General features: G+C 42.3%; 2 protein-coding genes across 6 annotated transcripts; one reads left to right on the forward strand and one right to left on the reverse strand.

Moving 5' to 3' along the window:
• Window positions 1-264: 264 nt before the first annotated feature.
• On the reverse strand, window positions 265-22552 carry LOC129177599 (outer dense fiber protein 2-like). Of its 4 annotated transcripts, none has more exons than XM_054768897.1 (16): window positions 17448-22552; window positions 14074-14236; window positions 13855-13993; window positions 13662-13793; window positions 13497-13571; window positions 10463-10534; window positions 8974-9090; window positions 8718-8903; window positions 8541-8650; window positions 7602-8469; window positions 5924-6034; window positions 3143-3247; window positions 1931-2031; window positions 833-1046; window positions 647-772; window positions 265-567 (listed from the first exon to the last, which is right to left on the reverse strand). In XM_054768897.1, the coding sequence occupies exons 2-16, from the start codon at window positions 14229-14231 to the stop codon at window positions 400-402; spliced, it is 2682 nt and encodes an 893-aa protein (XP_054624872.1). In that variant the 5' UTR covers window positions 14232-14236; window positions 17448-22552; the 3' UTR covers window positions 265-399. The 4 variants fall into 4 exon arrangements, with proteins under 4 accessions (XP_054624872.1, XP_054624871.1, XP_054624870.1 ...); XM_054768896.1 differs by lacking the exon at window positions 17448-22552 and adding an exon at window positions 15317-15476; XM_054768895.1 differs by lacking the exon at window positions 17448-22552 and adding an exon at window positions 14666-14984.
• Window positions 14875-20396, forward strand: ift22 (intraflagellar transport 22 homolog (Chlamydomonas)). Of its 2 annotated transcripts, XM_054768911.1 has the most exons (6): window positions 14875-15147; window positions 15374-15456; window positions 15544-15630; window positions 16045-16247; window positions 16333-16424; window positions 20149-20396. In XM_054768911.1, the coding sequence occupies exons 1-6, from the start codon at window positions 15109-15111 to the stop codon at window positions 20188-20190; spliced, it is 546 nt and encodes a 181-aa protein (XP_054624886.1). In that variant the 5' UTR covers window positions 14875-15108; the 3' UTR covers window positions 20191-20396. The 2 variants fall into 2 exon arrangements, with proteins under 2 accessions (XP_054624886.1, XP_054624884.1); XM_054768909.1 differs by lacking the exon at window positions 20149-20396 and having other exon boundaries at window positions 16333-18497.
• Window positions 22553-22984: the final 432 nt, after the last annotated feature.

Genomic DNA, 22984 nt, shown 5'->3' on the forward strand with positions numbered 1-22984 from the left:
TTATTTGACTTTTTATGTGTCTTAAATAAATTTCGACTGCTTATGTTGATTAAACTATGACAATTTCGACAGGGACTATTGTGGCTGTTCAGATACTATTGTGGCTGTTTGGCCACTGGGTGTCGCTGTTAAACAAGATTTCAGGTAGAAACCGATTAAGTGCACCTTTCTTGGCGATACGTTGCCGTTTTAAAGTACTATTTAGTTTAATATGGTTGTTGTTTGACTGTTTCGGTGTCGTAAATAAAATTCACCCGCCTGCTTATGTTTTTTAAACAATCAAGTTTGCTTCTTGGGGCAATAACCACATGTAGGAATAATTTATTCAATCAAATGTCCTCCAAAGTGCATAATGAATTGAGTCCTTTAAAAAAAAAACACACACACAATTAAACCCTCTCATTTTAGAAAACCAGAAGACCAAAACGTGGATATCTGATCTTCAAATATCAAGAGGTAAGAATTTTTGAGGAAGTTGACGTAGTTCTGCATGCTCTTCTTGTGGCTTTCGCACTGGTCCAGACTTAGCTGTAGCTGTTTCAGACGCACCTGAAACTGCTTTTCCACCTAAAAAGGACACACCTGCATTAAGACTGACTCAGCTGATTGCGCAATAACCTCAAAATGCTACTCATTGAGTACTCACTGTCAACTTGCTCTGTCGGAGAAGCTTCATCTCATTATCTATTCTCCTCTTCTCTGCTTCTTGCTCGTGGATGGTGGTCTGTAGGTCCTCTTCTTTGGACAACACTTGCTCCTTAAACTTTGTCATCTGAAAAATGGGAAAATATGAATTCCTCAATTTTATCAATGCGTCCGACGACAGGTGTACCTGCTGGCTGAGAGCCTTGCACTCCACAGAGCGTTGATCCACCTGCTGGGTGAGAGCATTGCATTCATCTGAGCGCAGAACCAACTGCTGGTTGAGAGCCTCGCATTCGGACGTGCGTTGTTCCAGCTGCTGGTTGCTGTGGCAGAGAGCTTCCTCCTTGGCCTTGAGCTTCTCTTCAAGCTCTTGCTTCGTTTGATGCAACTCATCTACCCTCCTAAAAGCACACACATACATTTACGTCTCCCCGTGGTCATACTTAGTCATTTAAAACATAAGAGTACTCTGCAAAATGCCACCAAAAGTCTTCCCCTCGGAAGAGACATCTGATTGACCCCTCCAACTCACAAACACATCTCTAGTCACCTCATCCTGGGACGAGACTTCCTCATTGTCACTCGACAGCGAGGTGCATTCACGGATACTCCAAATCACAACTCAATACATGTGAATTCCACTTAAGTTATGTGGTGTCTTTGAATGCAAACCTTCATGGCTCATAATATTGCGGTTAAAGTGCGATTCAAATGTTTTGCTACTATTAAAGAGACTAGCGTTAGGCAAACACATTTTCAGACATGTAGTATCTTTTAGCTTGATTATGTATATAATTGTGTCCTGTCAATTGTCTTTCTGTTCATAAAATATAGCATATTTCACAAATAATGGCAAATAGTGATTAATCATGATTAATGCATTGGAAAACAGCGATTAAAATAATTTGACAACCCTAAACACTTTTTTTGTTTAAATCCACTTGAAATACGGGTTGCTTCTTCGTTTAGATACATTAGAAAGAAATGTGCGTAACTTCGGTTTATACACCACATTTTGCCCACCGGTGGGCAAATAAAAGTTAAATGGAATGGTAACCTAATAAATGTTATAGCTAACATTACTATTGACTGCTTTAACTGCTGTGAAGAAGATGAGTCCAACTATTAATAGCTAAGACTATTACATTCACACACAATATTATTTACGAAGTTTAAAAACAGATATTTATTTGGAAAGATATGTAATAAATTCTAGGACTTTCTCCGAATGTCAGGCATTTTTCAAAACATCCACAAAAGCAATAATGGGGGTGTGTCGTCTTACCTTTGAAGGACGTCCACTTGCTCTTGCAACTTCGTACTAGCCTTTTCTGCAGACTCTCTCAGCTCCATAGTCGATCTCACCAAATTCGCTTGAGTCTCCACCTGAAGCGTTTCCAAGGAAAATGCATTGTTTGAGATTCACTTGGCACTGGAGAAAATCAGTTATTGTGTGGAATTCTTGCTTCAAGTGTCTGTTGGCTGATGTATTCATACATTTGAACTAAAACTACAAGTTTCTTGTCAATAGCTGACTTTACAGGCTGGTGAATTGAGTGAGGCTCCTCAGGCCGGTGACATTCACACCTAAATATAGCTTCATTTCAGCCTCTTCCTGACTTACTGCCTCTAGACTGCATTTTAGATGCTTATAAAGAATAGAAAGTCTCTGCTGTCTTTATGTTGCACTGTTCTGCTATGTCTACGCTTCCCCTTATTTTAAGGTAATTAATCTTTGTTAAATTTTTGGAATGTAATTCTCTTAAAAACTCTCCTTTCTTTCTTTTGCATTTTTCTTTCATCTAGTTAATTTCCCTAATCATCTATTGCGGACATTTCTTTACCATGAACATTGGCTCAAGTCCAAGATGCATTTGTATTAATTAGGTTGTAGCACCATCTATTGGTCAGAATTGCAATTACTATTTTATATTGTATATACAGTACACATTGTATAATTTTATTTAGCATTTTATTGTATATCATAATACTTTACTATTATTCTCATTTTCTAAAGAGTTATATAAGAACCTATAATTACATTGTAATTGTAATATTTTCAAATAATTTTTCATCTTGAAATTATTACATATTTTTATATTTTAATGAATTTTTTAAAATGTTTGCTGTGCCGATTGGCTTTGAGAGCTAGTTCACTAAATACAGTTACCAAATATGGTATTTCTCCTGGCTGATTTAAATAACCTCTTCTGCTTGCACACCTCAAACTGCAGCTGCCTAACGGTCTCTGACTGTGCTGAGCACTTCCACTCGGAGCATTCCAGTTTTTCCTGGCAGTTCAAGAGTTTGACTTCAGCTGCTCTCAGTTCCTCCACGCGGCCCTGAAGCTCCTGCCTCACCTGGACAAATGAAACTTGACTGCTGATGGACGGGTGGAGCGCTGCATGTTGCTTAAGCTAGCTGAGGTGAGTTTATCTGGTGTGCAAATGCTGCGCATATCCAGAATGAATCAGAATAACATTTAGAGAAGGACTACCTTATCAACTTTTGCCTCCTCTCCGGTTTGCAGTCTTTCAATGTCTTGTGAAAGATTCTTACATTGGAGCTTTGCGTTGTTTAGGTCTGCTTCAAGCTCTGCAACCTAGAAGACACAGATGTTAAAACATACAGTGCAGTGTGTCGTTTTATTTTATCTTTGTTGTATTTAGTTTCGGGCCGCACGGTGGTCTCGAGGTTAGCATGTCACAGTCCACACAGCCACAGTCTGGAGATCGGGAAGACCTGGGTTCGAATCTCCGTTGGGCATTTCTGTGTGGAGTTTGCATGTTCTCCCCGTGCGTGCGTGGGCTTTCTCCGGGTACTCTGGTTTCCTCCCACATTCCAAAAACATGCATGTTAGGTTAACTGGCGACTCTAAATGGTTCATAGGTATGAATGTGAGTGTGAATGGTTGTTTGTCTATATGTGCCCGGAGATTGGCTGGCAATCAGTCCGGGTGTACCCCGCCTGTCGCCCGAAGTCAGCTGGGATAGGGTCCACGACACCCCCGTGACCCTAATGAGGAATGAGGAATAGAAAATGGATGGATGAATTCAGTTTCACTATACTGTACAGTAACATTCCATGTCCCAAGAATCAGATTTGGCCGCCGAAGACCAGGTCGCCCATACGTCCGCCCTTGAACGTCACCCAAATCACATTGCACCGGACCCTTATAGTCTACGGGGGGAATATCTCGTGTGGCTTCTTCGGGGTGGGCCTGGCCGACCACCAGGCCCGGGCCCGGCGTCCCGTGTCCGGGCGTGGTGCGGTTCCTCCTCTTGTTTTTCTTCATAGGGTCTTCTGAATCACTTTTTGTCTGGCCCGTCACCTGTTTACCTTGGGAGACTCTACCAGGCGCATATAACCGCAGACAACATACTCGTAGCTGCTAGGATCAATCGACCACTCAACCCCCCCCCACCATGATAAGGTGGTGATGCACAGAGCTTAGTCGAACCTCGGCTACAGGAGGTGCAATGTAGTTTTCGTCCCGATCACGGAACCGTTGACCAGCTCTACACCCTTGCAAGGGTGCTGGAGGGAATAATGGAGTTTGCCTAACCGGTCTACATGTGCTTTGTAGACTTGGAAAAGGCATTCGACCGTGTCCTTTGTGGTGTCCTGTGGGGGTGCTCGGGGAGTACTGGATTGGTGGCGTGCTACTACGTGCCATTCGATCCTTGTACAATCGGAGCAGGAGCCTGGTTCGCATTGCCAGCAGCAAGTTGAGCCTACTGTATTTCCGGTGAACGTTGGTCTCTGCCAAGGCTGCCCGTTGTTACCAATTCTGTTCATAACTTTCATGAACAGAATTTCTAGGCATAGCCAAGGCGTCAAGAGGGTCCAATTTGGGGGCCTTAGCATCTCTTCTCTGCTATTCGCAGACAATGTGGTCCTGATGGCTTCATCATGCTGTGATCTTCAGCGTTTACTGGGGCTTTTTGCAGCTGAATGTGAAGCTTTTGGGATGAGATTCAGCAACTCCAAATCCGAGGCCATGGTTCTCAGTCGGAAAAGGGTGAATTGCACCCTGCGGGTTGGGAGGGGTCCCAGGGTTTTGTTCATGAATGTGGGAGGGATGAAGCGTGAGGTCGACAGGCAGATCGGCACAGTGTCTGCAGTAATGCGGTTGCTGTACCGGACCGTCGTGGTGAAGAGAGAGCTGAGCCGGTAGGCAAAACTCTCGATTTACTGGTTGATCTATGTTCCCACCCTCACCTACAGTATGGTCACGAGCTTTGGGTCGAACAAAATTGTGGATACAAGCGCCTGAAAAGAGTTTCCTCTGTAGGGTGGCTGGACTCACCCTAAGAGCGAGGGTGAGGAGCTCGTTCATCCGGGAGGAGCTCAGAATAGAGACGCTGCTCCTTCACATCAAGAGGAGCCAGTTGACGTGGCTTGGGCATGTAGTCCGGATGCCTCCCTGGTGAGGTGTTCCGGGCATGCCCAGCCGGGAGAAGGCCCCGGGGCAGACCTAAGACACGCTGGTGGGATTAAGTCTCACAGCTGGCCTGGAAAAACTTGGGGTCCTCCCTGTGGAACTGGAAGAGATGGCCGGGGACCGGGAAGTCTGGACTTCCCTACTGAGACTACTGCCTCCACAAACCTGACCCAGATAAGCGGAGGTGAATGGAATGGAATGAATGGAATACTGTACAGTGGTTACCTTCTCTTTATAATTGACATCTATCAACCATAACTGCTCTAATCATACCTAAACCACAGGCGATAATTGAAGAGAGGCTGGGTTTTTTCCTAAATGTAATAAATGAATGTAGAAAACAACTTAATTTTTTAATTTTAATAATGGTTTAGTGTGCATGAGAAAGTGGAGAGGAAAATAGTAGCTCTCTTGGACCACACACGTATTTTGCATAACACAGCAGCAAAAGAACCAATGTTGTAACAGCAGTAAGGTGTAAACTACTGAGCCAGCATTAATAGCGCAGATGATTTCATTGCAAACAACAGTACAGCAAGTGTAACGCACGAGTTTCACACCAATGGCTGAGTAGCGCAAACAACATTTTAAAGAGCATGCAGAGGTAGATAAAGCTGCTGGATGTTTGACCAGTCATGATACTTCAAAAGCAGCTTCTTGTGGAGGTGATAAAAGCAACATCAGAAGGTTGCCTACAGCCACAGCTGTTAATGCTGACGTCTTTTGACTCAGCGGTAATTAGAAACCCTGGTTTTGCTTTTGTAGACCACGCACCCGGAAACTATAGAATTGAATAGAGAGGTTATTTGGAGCATTTACGTTGTCAATCTTTACCTGAATTTGATATTGTTCAACTTTGATGTCCTTCTCAAGCGATGCAATCTTCTCTTTAACAAGGGCCGCCTCACATTCAGCAAGCTTATCCTCAAATTGGGCAAACGATGCCTGCAACCACACACAAATGTAGATTTTTGACATAATTACAATGTGTGTGTGTGTGTGGGAGTTACTTCACGTTGTCAGCGGTGTCCAGACCAGAACGGACATCAGTTTAAGAACAGGCGGTGACAAAACAACAAAATTATGTTTGTAAATTCTATTAAATTTTTTACATTTATTTTCAATTGATTTTGAAATTAAATTGAAATTTAAAATTGATTTTAAAATTATTATAAGTATGTATATGTTTTTGGGACACCCTGTATGTCACCGTTGTTTTGTGGTTGACTACGGCCTATTATTAGTTAAAAAAAAACACACAGTTAAGCATATATTACATATTTTTGGCCTAAATTAAGCATTTTCAAGCATAAAAATGACCAAACAATCTGAAATACAAATATATGACATTCAGAAAACGCATTGAAAGACACGTTGCTATGTAGTATTTGACTGGTGGTCCCAGAGGTAAAAATAAATAAATACAACAACAAGGAACTCTCCCAATGCTAACATGCGTGAGTCTATATTATATTATTATGTCTACTATATTGGGTAATAAGGTGACTATAGGGGTGTTACTTCATGTCTCGAGGGCTCCAATAATGTTAAAACCTGTCATAAATATGCAGGGTCAGGCAAATTTGTACATTTGTAGGTTAAATAAAAGGCAAATAAATTAAAGAAACAAAAAAGTGTTTTTATTTTCGAAAAGTACATATAATGCCATTTTTTTCATATGATGCCATTTTGCTTTGTTTCTTTATAATGCCATTGTTTTTCGTCTCTTTTTCAGTTGCTGCCATGAATTGGACTGGTGAGCATCACGATTTCATTGTGGAAACGTTTATCAAAACAAACGAATCTGTAACTGCAACACAACGAGCGTTCCGTTTGCGCTTCAATCTTGGTAGACATGATCCCGTACCAGCTCCAAACACCATCTTGTTATGGGTTACCAACTTCACAGCTACTGGATCTGCATTGAGTGTGTGGACAATAATGGATCCCATTTGACTGATTTAATTTTGAAAACATAATGAAACAGAATGGCATTATATGTACTTTTCGTAAATAAAAACACTTTGTTTCTTTACTTTATTTGCCTTTTATTTAACCTACAAATGTGTCAGATCATTTTTGCCTGACTCTGTATATGAAGAGCTTATTTAAAAAAGCCTCTAGATAATTTTTTTGTCGTGAATAGCTACTCATTTCATATATCTATTCAAATAGCAATATTCCTTCTCAAAATGATTTCTGGAAGACTTCAAAATATGTGTCAAAACATGTTTGTTTCCAAAAGGCAATAAATTGTTTCCAAAAGGCAAAAAATCAATTTTGACCAATTTTTTTTTTTTTTTAAATAGCAATTTTTCCATCCTTCGATGGTACTAAAATCATGGATGAGAGGAGAGCTTGCTGACATAACCAACAAACCTCGGAAAAGAAAATGTAATTAAAATGAGTAGGGGAAAACAAGGCAAAGAAGCAAGCAAATAATAGCAGCGTGTTGGATCTCATTAGAGGGTGTGGGTGTGCCTAATGAAGTGGACTATAAGTTGGTTTGTACCTTGAGCGTTGCATCGCTGACGCTGTGGTGCTTGTTTTCCGCTGTGAGTTGTTCCATGTCCACGTCTACTGCAGGGGCCTCGTCCTTCTCCTCCATCTCCTTTTTCCTTTCCTTCTCCCTGTCCCATTCCTTCTCCTTCAGTATCTCCAGCTCCTTTCTTTCCTTCTCCCTGTCCCATTCCTTCTCCTTCAGTATCTCCAGCTCCTTTCTTTCCTTCTCCCTGTCCCATTCCTTCTCCTTCAGTATCTCCAGCTCCTTTCTTTCCTTCTCCCTGTCCCATTCCTTCTCCTTCAGTATCTCCTGCTCCTTTCTTTCCTTCTCCCTGTCCCATTCCTTCTCCTTCAGTATCTCCAGCTCCTTTCTTTCCTTCTCCCTGTCCCATTCCTTCTCCTTCAGTATCTCCAGCTCCTTTCTTTCCTTCTCCCTGTCCAATTCCTTCTCCTTCAGTATCTCCAGCTCCTTTCTTTTCTTTTCCCTGTCCCATTCCTTCATTATCTCCATCTCCTTTCTTTCCCTGTCCCACTCCATCACCTTCTGAATCTCCACCTCCTTTCTTTCCTTGTCCCATTCTTCCTCCTTTTCCTTCTCCGTCTCCTTCAGCATCTCCAGCTGCATATTTCTTTCCTTTTCCCTCTCTTCCAGCATTGCCTTCTCCTTCTGAATCTCCATTTCCCTCCCCTTCAGCATTTCCAGCTCCATCTTCCTTTCCTTGTGCCTCTCCAACAGCATCTCCCTCTCAGTCTCCCTGTTGCTTTCCCTTTCCCTCTGCTTCAACACCTCCATCTCCAGCTTTTTTCCTTTCTCAACTGCCATGGCCGTCTGCCTCTCTACATCCACCTGCAGCTTCAGCGGAAGGTCGATGACTTGTCTTCATTGCAATTCCCAAAACACAAAGTTAAAACTGGCTCCAAGTTGCATATGAAGTTAGCAACTACCGACCTTTGCAGGAACTCCACATTAGCGGCAAGTTTGTGGTTCTTCTCACTCAGCTGCTCCTTCTCCCGCATCCATGTTTCCTTCTCTTGCTGGAGAATTGTCAGCTGCACGTCCTACGTGAAAATAAAATGTCAAAAGACAGCAACGAAGAGACTCCAGCCCCATCGACACCTGGTCTACCTTTTCCTTCAGATGGCTGCAGCATTTGTCAAGGCCAACCTCAAATCGCTCGGCTCGCTGCTTGTGCGCTCGCCAGGCTTTCTTTAAGGCCTCTTTCTCCTGCGAGCTCTGCTCTGTCAAAGACGCTAAGGACGCTTTGAGCTCCTCTATCTCCGCCTTGTGTTGGGTTTGGGCTCGCTCAAGAGTCTAGGAAAGGAAGATGTTGACTTTTGAGACTGCACATCTTAACAAAACTTAAGTTTGTTTTTTTTTTAACCTTCACTTGCACCGTCAGTCGATTGTTATCAGCTTCCTTGCTACGTAGCTGCCCCTGTGTACGAGCGCGATTGGCCTCAGCAGACTTGGCCATGTTAAGAGCACTCTTAATGTTCTCCTGTCGTCATCAGGAATGAGAAATCAGGGTTAATACACAGCATCTCACCAAACTGAGTATACCCCTCACATTTTAGCAAGCATCTTGTCAACAGACAACCCTATTATTTTAGAGTAGTCAGTGTACAACTTGTATAGTAGTACAGATTTATGACGCACTAAAAATGAGTAAACACACAGACAATGTTGTCTAAATAGCTAGCAACACAAGTGAGTACACCCTACAGTGAACAGGTCCAAATTGTGTCCTCGGTGTGAATATTTAGTGTGAGAACCAATGTTATTCAGCACTGCCTTAAACCCTCTTTAGCATGGAATTCACCAGAGCTGCGCATGTTACTGGAATCCTCTTCCACTCCTGCATGATGAGATCACTGTTAAGACACCTTGCATTCCTCCACCTTCTTTCCTTCCACTTTTTTGGTTCCATGTCTGGAGGAGACATACTTAGCCACTCCATCACTCCCTCACCTGCATTATCATGTTTTGGACAAGTTTCCCAAGGCTCTGCTTCACAATGTCACAGTTCATATCGGAATGCATGTTTCCCCTCAATGTACCGCAGCTCCCCAGTTCCAACAGCACTCGTGCAGCCCCAGACCATGACGCCACCACCACCATACTTGACTGTGGACAAGACACAATTATCTGGCTACTCTATTGTGCTGCCAGCAATTTAGCCAATATTGGCAAATGTCATTTTCAGTGGACAGTAGGGGTGTCAGGAGACATTCAATTGACGAGACCAGACAATACACGAGATTGGGTCTACGAGAACAATGCAAGATGAGATGTTAACATTACTTTTAAGAAAAGTACAATTAAAAAATATATTTTAAAATATGACAATTTATTGCAATCTACTCATTTAATTTCTATTATGTTACACTCTTCCGCACTCTGTGTGCATGCTCGAAGCCTCGCCTCCACCCCACAAACCGAGACAAAGAGACTGTATGACTGACAAAAGGGCTCACTCTGTCCATGCCGTTGTTCTATGGAACAAACACGCAGAGTGAACTCTTTTCCTGCCTGTTTGGAGGTTAGAGGCGAGGAAAACAGACACGCATGCACATGGCAATATACTGAGACCGACAAAATTATCAACTTCATTTTCATTTATTCTGTGATTAATTCATTATTATCGTCCCAGGCCCACGAGACATTTTTTTTCTGAACGAGAAATCTTGTCACGTTTTAATCTTGCGAGATCTTGTGAGACGAGGTCTTGTGGCAACCCTAAACGATAGTAAAACTATAATGCTACACAAGCTGTACTCTAACTACTCTAAAGTATATCCAAGTTTACTTTCTATATTATTGTCCCTTGAGAAGATATACTGTCACAAAATGTGCGAAAATGCACTCATCACCTGCTCTTGTTGCTGTAGACTCATAAGCTCCTCCGCTCTTTTTTCTGCTACGCTCAGGTCGCCTTTTAGAAGCTAGAGAAGACAAACAAAAGCATTTTACACCTTACACAAAGTAAAAATGAAAGAAGATATTTGTTTGCAAATATAATAGCGTGACAAGCACGGCCCAGCCTGCCCTACATCCTGCCTGAACTTGATACCACATTCACAGATCCCTGCTAAATGAGAGAGCAGCGTTAGCCATTGATCTAAAATCCCGAGCTGTGAATTCGTTGTTCAGCATGGCTCTTAAGGCATCAGGGAGGTTGTGTGGAGGAGTGTGTTTGTGTGAATTTTCATCCATTCTCCCAGAAGAACTGATGGTGGAGGGTTTTTTTCCACACCAAAGTCTGGATGAGTTTGCCTTGTCATGCCTTGTGTTGTGCACTGGCAACAGAAAAAGGGCCTTCTCCAAAAAGCTCCAAAGTTGGACACACAGAATTGTCCAAAATGTCTTTCTAAAATGAAGAACTAAGATCACACTTCTAGGTAGTCAAAGTTCCATCCATCCAATTTCTATGCCGCTCATCCTACTAGAGTCGCAGGGGGATGCTGTAGCCTATCCCAGGGTTTCTGCAGTGGTGGGCTGCATGGGACAGCTGTCTCTGTGTTGTGCTGCTGCTGCGTCTGCAATTTTTTTTTATTATTATGACTTATTTACTTTTTTATGACTATTTATTTTCATGTTTTTAAGCAACCAGCACAACATAAACCAAGAACATTGCCAAAATGTTAATTTAATGGCAAAAGTGCACTTAAAGTGAGAGTCTAAAATGTTGAGCCTTTTTTTGTTACCTGACCCATTTAATCCAATAGGAATATGTGACTAGTACAAAAGTGCAACATTTTGTACTATTTTACACAAACCTAAGTTTAATTTGATGCCTTTTTAGAGTAAAACTAATATATGGGAAATGAATTGTTCAGTAATCTATTTTTTCCATCCATCCACCCATTTTCCTCCGCTTATCCGGGTCCGGGTCGCGGGGGCAGCATCTCAGTAGGGAAGCCCAGACTTCCCAGTCCCTGGCCACCTTCTCCAGCTCCACCGGGAGGACACCAAGGCGTTCCCAGACCAGCTGTGAGACATAATCCCACCAGCGTGACTTAGGTCTGCCCCGGGGCCTTCTCCCGGCTGGGCATGCCCGGAACACCTCACCAGGGAGGTGTCCGGGAGGCATCCGGACTACATGCCCAAGCCACGTCAACTGGCTCCTCTTGATGTGAAGGAGCAGCGGCTCTATTCTGAGCTCCTCCCGGATGAACGAGCTCCTCATCCTATCTCTTCAGTCCAGCAGTCCAGCCACCCTACGGAGGAAACTCATTTCAGCCGCTTGTATCCACGATCTCGTTCTTTCGGTCACGACCCAAAGCTCATGACCATAAGTCAGGTGAACAAGACCCCGAGATACTTTTACTCCTCCACCTGGGGCAGGACCTCATTCCCAACCCGGAGAGAGCAATCCACCTTTTCCGATTGAGAACCATGGCCTCGGATTTAGAGGTGCTGAGTCTCATCCCAGAAGCTTCGCACTCTGTGCAAACATAAGGGTGCTATGTGCTATGTGTTTTGGGTGGCGGTCGAGGGCAGGCGCCTGGGCGACCTGGTCTTCGGCGGCCAAATTTGGTCCTTGAGTCACTCCTCTGGTGGGTAAGGAGCCTGAACTTTTGACTAGACATAGTCGGACACACCTTGACCCACAATCTGGGTTCTGGAAACAAACTCCTCCAGAGGGGCTGGACCTTGTTCTACTCTGGAGTTGCTGCAGGGGAGAGGCGGCGAGCTGGTGTGGGCTTATTAATAGCCACCCGGCTCGGTGCCTCTTTGTTGGACTCATCCCCAGTGAACGAGAGGATAATTTCCCTACGCCTTCAGGTTGGAGAAAGGGTCCTGACTGTTCAGAGTACCCAGACTTCTTGGAATCCATCAGAGTGGTGCCGGAAAGCACCCCAACTGGTGAATCCCGTCGTTCTAGTAGGAGACTTCAACGCCCATGTGGGCAATGACAGTGTGACCTGGAGGGAGGAACGGCCTCCCCGATCTGAACCTGTGCGGTGTGATGTTATTGGACTTCTGAGCGAAACACACTTTGTCCATAACAAATCACCATGTTTGAACATAAGAATGTCCACAAGTGCACTTGGCACTAGGACACCCTAGGCCACAGATCTATCATTGACTTTGTAGTCGTATCATCAGACCTACGTCCGCATGTTCTGGACGAACTGGATGAAGAGAAGGGATGAGCTGTCAACTGATGAGTATATGATGAGTGATGAGTTGGATTAGATGGCGGGGGAGGATGTCGGACAGGCCTGGGAAAAAAGTAAGTTAGCATGACCATGAACACCACTTCTAGCTTGCCCGTGATCTAGCTAGCTACCGCCACAGAGGCAGTGCAAAATGAGTAAAAGACAACAGAAAGTCGAATGAGATTGGAACGTGAGCAATCACACACACTGGCATCGACAGTCTTCGCATGTGACAAGCAGTCGTCAATTGACTGCACATTTTAGGGACTTTTTTTTATTTGCGTGATAAAAAGTAACACAGTAAGCATCAACACAAGATGCGAGTGCCGTGACACGAGCAAGTGCTGACACGACATACAGGCGATTCCGGTGCATGTTTGTCAAAATAAAGCACAGTGAAATATTTATTATTATTATTTTCAAACTAATTGTGGTCAATATGTGCGTAAATAATAAGCTATATATGCATTTATATAGCTTATACAGTATATACAGTCATACAATATACTACTTAACATTGTTTTCAAGTAAAAAAATTTTTTTTTTTTATTTTTAAGGTATGGCGGCTTTTATTTTGTAGTGGCGGGCCGCCACGAGCGATTATGTGTAGCGGAAATCCTGTAACCCAGCTGACTTTGGCCGAGAGGCTGGGTACGACCTGGACTGGTCGCCAGTCTGGGTACTCAAAGATGCTACACTTAAATATATGGGATATATATAAAAGCGTATTCATGTAACACACCTCAATTTCACGCTCAGCTTGCAAGATCTTATTCAGCAAAGCGTCAATCTTGGTGCCTGCGTCAATCCGATCCATCTGTTTAAAAAGCAATAATAAAATGTCCAGTACATCAACTTGCCATTAAGGCTGAATATTGCAGCGTATGAGCTTGAATTGATGACTGACCTCCTCATCCAGTAGTTGTTTCAGTTTTTGCCGAACGTCCTTGTTTATTTGGCGGAAGTCCTCCATCTTCTGCAACAAGAGTCCTCTCTGCTTGGCAACTCGCTGCTTGTTGGCTGTAGACGGTCTTGCATCCTAAAAAACAGTAGATCATGAAGTTGCAAGTCTTCGTGCTCACTAGATGTGACAGACATACTTTCAGTATATCTTTGAAGGACACAAGCTGTGCGGCTGCAGAGACGATCGCAGCCTCAGCATCTGTCAGTCTCTTCACAAAAGATCCAAATTCTTTGTTGTTGTTCCCAGGGATACATGGACTGTATGGAGTGCATGGACTGAGGACAGTGACAGAAGTGGGTCAGAAGCTTGCGCCACAAAAAATGGCTTCTATGCATGCATTCTACTTGGACTTCACCAATGGATTTCCACTTCTGGGGTCCTGTTGAGACCACTGCTAGTCCAGATCTTTGTAGGTGCATGAGAGTTGTCAGGGTCCCCGCAGGTCAGAGTAACACCCAACCTGGTGGAGCTGGGGCCACAGGGTGGACTAGTCTGCTCATCCTCTGGACACATACCACCTGTCATCGGTGCGGCAACAATAATACAGTTAACACAGTTAAAATCTTCAATTCAAGATTCAAGAGTTTTATTGTCATATGCACAGTAAGACAGGTAGCTATACTATGCAATGAAATTCTTATTCTGTTCATTCTCCCAAAAAAGAAAGAACACAAGAAAATGAATAAGAACAGAAGAAACATTAATACCAATGAAAGAAGAAACATTAATAACAATAAATTAAGCAACAGAAGAGACATGCTATGAATTCTATGTGATTATTTTTAGCCTTGCCCCTCGCCAGGGAAGCGTAGCGTGAGCACCTCTTTGTGACGTTCAAGCATTTCCTTTCACTCAAACAAAAAACCTGACTGTTCATCCAGTGGAGAACTGTGTTAAATAATTCAGTGCGTACATGCAGATTGTTGTTTAGAATGATATTTACTTACTGCTTTGTTTGGGATGGCGAACAGAACACTCCAAACACCCGCCCACTTCATCAAATCTTCACACAGTAATTTGAAAATGATTGGCTAATAAGCGAACGCATCAATGACGTCATTTATTTTCTTGCTGTCGATTCGCTGATAAATAAAAGAAGGCTGTTCTTTTTGTCCAAAAGAGCCAATGAGCAGTTATTTGCTGAAACCATAGAAACTATACGGAAGTTTCGCGTCACAAGCTTGGCTAACATGCGAAGCTATTAGCACTTATGGGCATTTAAAAACAAAAAACATTACCGCCTTCAAAGTGCTCCATGAAGAACATATACGTATATATTCCACATTTAAAACCAACAATACTTCAAGTTAACATTTGTTGGCGTTGCGTGGCACTTCTCTGCAGGCTAAGGTAGCTGACTAGCTAATGCTTCTTTATCCCTGCTGATAAAATGATCAAAGCCAAAATACTCCTAATTGGTCCAAACGAGGTAAGCAAATAAATTCACTTCTATAGTCTTTAATGTAACTGTTGTGAGAATAGAACATCAGGTACAAAGGAAAAGTGCAATTTTAGTCAGATGCAAGACCAACAACAATTAAATAGATTCCACTGCATGTTGACTTTAAAAATAAGCCATGATGTAAACGTATACGTACTGTGAAAGGGCCTCGCTTATTACACTGATTTAACATTCCTCCTCTTGGTTATTTCAGAGTGGGAAAAGCGTCCTTGCAAACTTTCTTGCGGATGCAACCGAAAATGTGGGAGGTGAATACAGACCCACTCAAGCAGTCAGGTATGTAGGTTAAACTGTGGCTATTTAACACCAACAACATCTTTTTGATGATCAAATGACTGGACTTTTTTTTTTGTTTGCTTGCAGGATACTGGAATTCGAATCCCAACTAGAAGGCAGTGGTGACATAAAGTCATGCGAGGTGGAGCTGTGGGACTGTTCCGGTGATTTCAAGTGTGTGCACTTACCCCCATCGTACATTTAAACAGTGCTTCGCAACCAGTGTGCCGTGGCACATTAGTGTGGCATCAGAGATCATTAGGTGTGCCACTGGAAATTTCACATATTGCTTTGAAAATTATTATATATTTGTTACAAACAATATTTGTATCTTTGTTCATCAAGCTATGCCAGCAAAAGGCAGAAAAATTAAATGCTCTTCCACTAGATGGCAGAATGTACATAATTAAGCTGTGTATCCAGTGTTGCCATTCATGCATTTTTGTTTAGTGGTGTGCTGAGATTTGTTTCTAATGAAAGTATGTGCCTTAGCTCAAAAAAGGTTGGTCGTAACTGGTGCACTGTTTTCTCATGGAGAGGAATAAAGTATCTAGCATTTTGTGTTTCACCGCTTTTTTCTTTTTGCAGATATGAGTCATGCTGGCCTGCGCTTAAGAAGGACTGCAGCGGCATGGTGATCATTTTTAATCCCGACGTCCCCAGTCACCTCAAAGAAATCGAGACCTGGCACTCCATGTTCATCTCCTCCCAGGGTTTGCAGGACAGCCAGTGTCTGCTCATAGCTCACCACAAGCCCGGCAGTGCAGCAGAAGAAGGTCGGCTGGCTTTAGGTAATCCCTCTTCAAGCCTCACATATGATACATAAATTGTGTTTTAACACTCTTGAGATAACGTGTTCATTTATTTTTGATACAGTGTCACACCTGAGCAGACTTCCACTTATTCACTCTGATGTTGAGGAAGAACCCGAGGACCTGAGGAGAGCTTTTTGCAGCTACTTGGGAAAGGTTGTAAATACACTTTCGGAAAGTCGTGAGAGGGAGGAAATGTCCATCATCACCTAGCAGCATACTAAATATGAACATGTATCTTTTTCTTAACATTTCACGTGCGTAAATTATAATTTTTTTACCTCTCCAGAAATTATATACTTGTTTGTGTTCATTCACAACATGTAAGCCTTGCACAGAAAAGGACCAGTTAGCAATACATTCTCAAGATACTGTATGTACTTTAAAATGTCTTTTTGTATTAAACCTCACAAGTAAATCCATGAAGTACACTAGTACCCACTAGTACCCAACGAGTAAACATCCTCAAAAGAAAACACAACCAGACGATGACTAAAAAGTCGTATTTTGCAACTAAAATTTGGGACGTTTTGAGTACATTTTTGTCTACTCATTAATGTGCGACCAGTTAATCTGTTTGGCTTTTTAAAAGATGAATTTACCTAGATTATGTGATTGGAAAGTACTGTAGTTCTCGCTCTCTCGCGCACGCGCATGTGTGTGCTACCAGAATGGAGCTGGCTTTCTGTACATGTGTCAGTCTCCACGGCGGAATTGCTAAATGTTTGCTGTATGCACATCGCTAGTAGCTATTCAAGCTAATATGTATCCATGTTCAGTGGCTGTAACTTTAGCAACAATCTCAATTGTTGTCGAGTAATTGTTGTCATGAATGTGGAGAAAACCAGACAACTGTGTCTACTGCTAGTGGCTATTAAAGACATAAAGTACAGTACATATGAATGGAGGAAGCCAAATGGTCGTACTTGGTGATAAAAGTAGCCTTCTCACTGTGGTGACCTGTATTGTTTCTGTGCAAATTGCTTGCCATCCAGGTCAAAATGGTCATCATATATTGAACAGAGGGCAACCGTTGTGTCTGGCAGGTAATTGGTTTGCGTAATCACGTCAACGGAGACATATTTGATCACACCATCCTCCTCATGCGCATTTGCAGCCGAGACACGGAGACATGTTGCCATGGCTTTCAACATTACTGACATGACAAAGCGATCCCACCTGAAATGTTTCCACACGGCACAGTGGAGGGGGCGCCATCATGATCTGAGATGCTTTTTTTTTGTCACTGGAACAATGGAGCTTCAGGTTGTGCAGGGGCGTCAAACGGCCGCTGGAAATGTTGCAAGGGGCATCCCTCAACCCTGAAGGCCCTCGTCTGTGTGGTAATGACTGGGTTTTTCAACAGGACAACGCTTCAGTTCACAATGCACGCCTGACAAAGGACTCCTTCCAGAGGGATAGCATCACTCTTGGACTACTATGCGTGTTCCTCTGATCTAAATCCAATTGAGAACATTTGGGGATGGATATCATTTCCCTCCGTGAAGCCATCTTCACCACCTGGAGCAATGTTTCCACTAGCCTCCTGGAAACAGTGGCATTAAGCATGCACAAAACAATTTTTGCAGTGATTAACAAGAATGGCGGAGCGACTCATTACTGTCCTTTTTTGAAAATTTTATATTGGGGGGGGGGAGGAAACCCACGCACACACGGCGAGAACATGCAAACTCCACACAAATGCCCAACGGAGATTCGAACCCAGATCTTCCCGATCTCCTGACTGTGACTGTGTGGCCAACATGCTAACCACTAGACCACCGTGCAGCCCGTTTACGATCATTTGTTTGCTCAGATATTTTTATCTCACTCCCATTTCTTCTTTTTGCATTTTGAAGCTCTCCTTTAGAACCTCCTTAAAATTCAATAGTGCCAAATGCCAAATGTAAATTCTTAAAAGTGTGTGTACATCATAAGTACACACCCACAAATGAGAAAGCATCAGAAGGTATGCATCCTCACAAATAAACATCTTCATAAGGATCTTAGGTAAATGTATTCACAAGAAGCTTACCTCACAAGTACGTCTTCACAAGTAAACATCCACTCATGGATATTTCCTCTCCAGTGGTAATTTCTGAACAGTATTATACAGGGGTGTTCAAAGTGTGCCCCTGGGGCTGTTTATGGCCCATGGCTGTTTTTTTTTATTTTTATCGGCCCTCGGCACATTTTAAACATACAATAAAACAAGAAAATTAACAAAAACATCAAGAACAACGTAACAGAGAATAAAGAAGAAATACTAGAATAAAGTCATAATATTAATATAAAAATTCTAACACAACAAAACATTTTACGAGCATAATGTTGTAATACTGTGAGAGAAAATTATTTTCACAATGTCCGCAATAATTTTCACAATATTAGTAACAAAACAAAGAATAACGTTGCAATTTTCGGAAAATTGTATTTGTGATACTATCGGAATAAAGTCTAAATATTATGGGAATAAAGTCACAGTGTTTTGAAGAAAAAAACAAACCCAGGCTAAACAAAGCCAAAAGGATACAGCCTTTTAAGCAGTCAACCACAAAAGTAAACAACCTTGGAAGAATGTATTCATATGTCCATAAACATACTGTATGGTTTCTCACAAGTAGATGATCTCTCAAGGACACAGCCTCACAAGATTATTCACACTGAATATGGCATTCATATCTATGATAATTAAGTCGGTTTCTCTTTGCAAGAAGCGATAAAGATAAATATACAGTATAAAATGCCCTTTGGCTATAACCCTGCATTGTCTCTGCGTTTGTTCAAGCGAGACAGACAAGGTCAATGAGTCACACGATCAGATAGAAATGTACAGACTGGATGATAAAAATGGGAAAGCTTTTTTGGTGACTAAAAGTCTTTACTTACGCCAGTGACACACATCAGATAAAGACAAATGTCATCAGCAAGTCAACTTTGGCCATCAACAGTCACAGACACACACTCACGAGCATACATTAAGTGATGACGAGCAGCACAGGCCAGAGATCAGCCTTACAGGCACCATTTAATTCAGCATGGGGAACTGTCATTTTGATCTGTTAAATTGAGCCGCTGCTGAAGTCTTTTAAAGCATCCGACTTTTTCATCTATCTTTTCCGTTCTCATCCCCACAGCTTTTTTCTTTTTATTTTGCTTTTGAACTTGCTGTCATCTTGCTAGCTCCTGCGCAGATTTCCTATCATTATCTTCACTAAGGCACCACTGTGCACATTATCTGTCTAAAACCAAAAATAACTCTGTCCAAAAACGTCAGTAACACAACTGGAAAAAGTCTGTTCCTGTGATCTTGTAGTGAAACCCAACCAACAGAAGCAGATTTTCTCCATTTCTATGAGTGATTGAAATCCCGAAACCAAGGGTAGAGGAACAATTTACTGGAGGCAACCGGTGCGCTGATCCGTCGCCGTTTTCGAGAGGGCCTAACTCCGGTTCCTGCTGAACTGAGCCAGTGCGTGTTGAACATCCAACTGTTATCAGCTCAGTAGGCACAGGAGGTTGAGCCCAGGCAAACGCACCACCCTGAGTTCACCACAGGGGGAAGCAAAAAGCAAGCTGCAAAGAGTATTGACTGTTGCATGCAAGCAAAAGCTCCCAGTTTTTGTGTACAGCTAACATAATCACTGCGTCTGTGTAGGCTCTCAGTCGTACAGGAGTTGTCCATCGAGGAAAAGGCTTCTTGGACAAAGCTCTTCGGATGAGGAGCGAAACGTCCGACACCTTCTACACAGAAGTACAGATGACGTCTCAAGAAGCCTTTTCCTCGATAAACATAATCACTGCTTATTCAGCTTGTGATACCTGATCAGAGATCATTATTTGTTTAGACTCCAATGGTGCTTTCTTGGCTCTTACTTAGGACCGGACTTACAGTGGAACCTCGAAATGGAATGGCATCTGAAGTTGCATAAAACGTCAAAGGTCACCAAAACATTTGACTTTTTTTTTTTTTTTGTGGCTGTCTTACAACACAGGAAACTACACGAAGTAAGCTGACCCACACTTGAAGTGCCACTAAGTGATTTTATTGTTTTGCCACTCTTACCGTAGGTACTGTAATTCCTTTTTGTACTTGAAACACATTAATAAGTAATAATAAATGATGCCTCTGTCGTTAAAGTTCAGACTGTTTGATTGTTTTTCCCATAATATTAACAGTGGTTAACTTTTTACTGTACACTTGTATGACAGTTGAGAGTTAAAGTGTTACTAAAACATTTCCTATAATAATAATATGCCAATAATAGAATAATAATAATAAATTATTTCCAAATTGGAGCAAAACAGTGTCCCAGAACAGACTGTGTTCGATTTCAGAGACTCCACTGTGTTTGCTAAAAGTGTTATAGTCTTGTCTTCATACTTGATGGCGTGATTTACCTCCTTGTGGAATTAATTAGGCAGTCTTTTCTAATAAGTAGCAATCCCAGACAGAAATAGTTATGACTTTATACCATAAAAATAAACTTATCCAAAGCTTTCAAGAACAAACATTTTTTTCCCCCATTGGTGCTTTCATCCCACTGATTTATTTAATGTGACAATGATTGATTGTGCTATTCCCAATTTATCTTCCACTGAGTCCGTGATGATGCTGTAAAGTATTTTTCTCTTGAAAGAATGTAAGGTGAAGGTATAGTAGCTTCTGGGCCATGTTTAGATTGGGTTGCCCTAAGTTGTCGGCCGCGGGCTTTTACTAAGCATGACAAATATGTTACATATGAGTATTAGCGGTGCTGCGGTCAAAGCATGAATCTCAAAGCCTTAGATTCACACACACACGCACACACACACACACACACACACACTTGGATGCAGCTTCTGCTCTTGACCACCCAGACAGTAATTGAGCTCAAAGTTCACAATTACATTGCTACTTGTTTTCCACCACGATGAGACATTTCCTGTACTGTAGTTCCTTCCTGTATGAGTAAGCCTTCCCTTTCCCTCATCCTCCTCCGCTCTCTGACATGGCTGCCCTGCTTTAGCCAGCAGTGTCGTTAAAAAGCCACAAAATAACTGAGGAAGGAAAACGGCACATTACAGAAAATGACATTCGAGGGTCATATGATTATACTAAGGACGAATGTTGTAAGGAAAATATTGACATACAGTATCCAAGGCATATGACATTTTGGCATCCCCTATGGGTTGGCTTCAAAATGCTTTGGAATGCATGTTGGCGTACATATAATACAGATAGTTTCATAATCATTATAATCATTTGAAAAATAGCCAATGGACAAATAGTTGCTAAATCCCGCCTGTGCCCCTGTAAAGATGTTTGGTTTCTTGGCGCCCATGTTTTTCAACCAATCTTGCTCAAATGTGACACACGTGTGCTTGTCAGTCCCCTAAGGGTGTGTGCCAGATTTGGTGGGGATTCGGCCAAGCACCCATAGGTTGTGGGTGTTTTTGTACAGCGCGGTTAGCTGTGTGGGAAATTTCAAGTCAAGCTGGCTTATGGGGGTCTAACTTTGGGGTTTAATAACAGCGCCCCCATGCGATGTATTGGTCAGAAAATGTATCGCACAGGCAACATAGTAGGGGTGCTTGGCAAATTTTCACCCTTTCGTGTGCAGCGATTCAGGAGTGGAAGAGAGAGCTACAATACATAGAAAACATACAAATACAAAAAATGTGGACACCTCTATTGCATTTGTTCTTTAGGTCACTTAATTAATCAATTAATAATAACCAAAGCAACAATTCTGCCTTTACAGAGATAATAATGCTCATAAAGAACAATATGTTCATTACTATGGTTGTAGTTTGCAGAGGTGTAGAACGTCACTGTATTGTTCTGAGAGCTGATTCTAATATTTTGCCCCACTAAAGTAGCTGTATAATCTTACCAAAATACAGTAGTATTGACACCCTTTAATATGATGCAGTGCGGTTCGACATAACATTGCACTGCCAATCAAAACTGAACATTATCTTGGTAAAGCATGTACGCATAGGCCAAACAAATTAAATTTCCCTTTCCGAAGATTCATTTAAGGGTTCTTAAGGGTTCTTTTCCTAATAAATAAATACCTTTTTTATTGGATCGGGTGTACCTAATGAAATGGCATGTACGGTATCCAAACATTGTTATTGGCAAAGAGTTGTGGGAAGATAAATGAGCAAACACTTCGCTTCCTCTAAATGCTGGTGGTTGATGGTGGGCTGCTGCTACACCGGGGCATAACTTCTTCATAATAAAAAAAAGCCTTAATCCCACGTTGACTCCTCACAGCTGTTGCAACAGTGGCGGTTAAAGGCTGGAAAGGCTTGTGAGGAGCGGAACTTAGCCACTGTGAACAACAGGCTTGCCACTGAACTGTTCACGGAGCGAGCCAAGTCCTGCGCCTCGTCCAAACTCCTGTCCCGGTCTGTTGATGCTGATGGAGACATGGAGGATGGTGGGCAGGATATAGTATGTGAAGTGGTCTGGCTCTGAAAAAATCTACTCCTCAGCATCTCTAAAAGCCAAGCTCAAGGATTAAAGGTTCCAAAGCATAACATTTTCCAACATGTTTGAAAAAGTCACAGGTGTGTTTTGTCCAAAATCTAGTTTTGATGCTGGAATTTAGAAAAGCGCTTTTGGTAACCTACTGGGAACACATCATTTTGTGTGCGTCTGTAGCTTTTATGCTATTGAGCTGTGTTTCTCAAGAGTGCGTGGTTCCAAAACCGACCGTGATAAGTGA

The sequence above is a fragment of the Dunckerocampus dactyliophorus genome, chromosome 2 (genome assembly GCF_027744805.1).
Source record: "Dunckerocampus dactyliophorus isolate RoL2022-P2 chromosome 2, RoL_Ddac_1.1, whole genome shotgun sequence".
NCBI lineage: Eukaryota > Metazoa > Chordata > Actinopteri > Syngnathiformes > Syngnathidae > Dunckerocampus > Dunckerocampus dactyliophorus.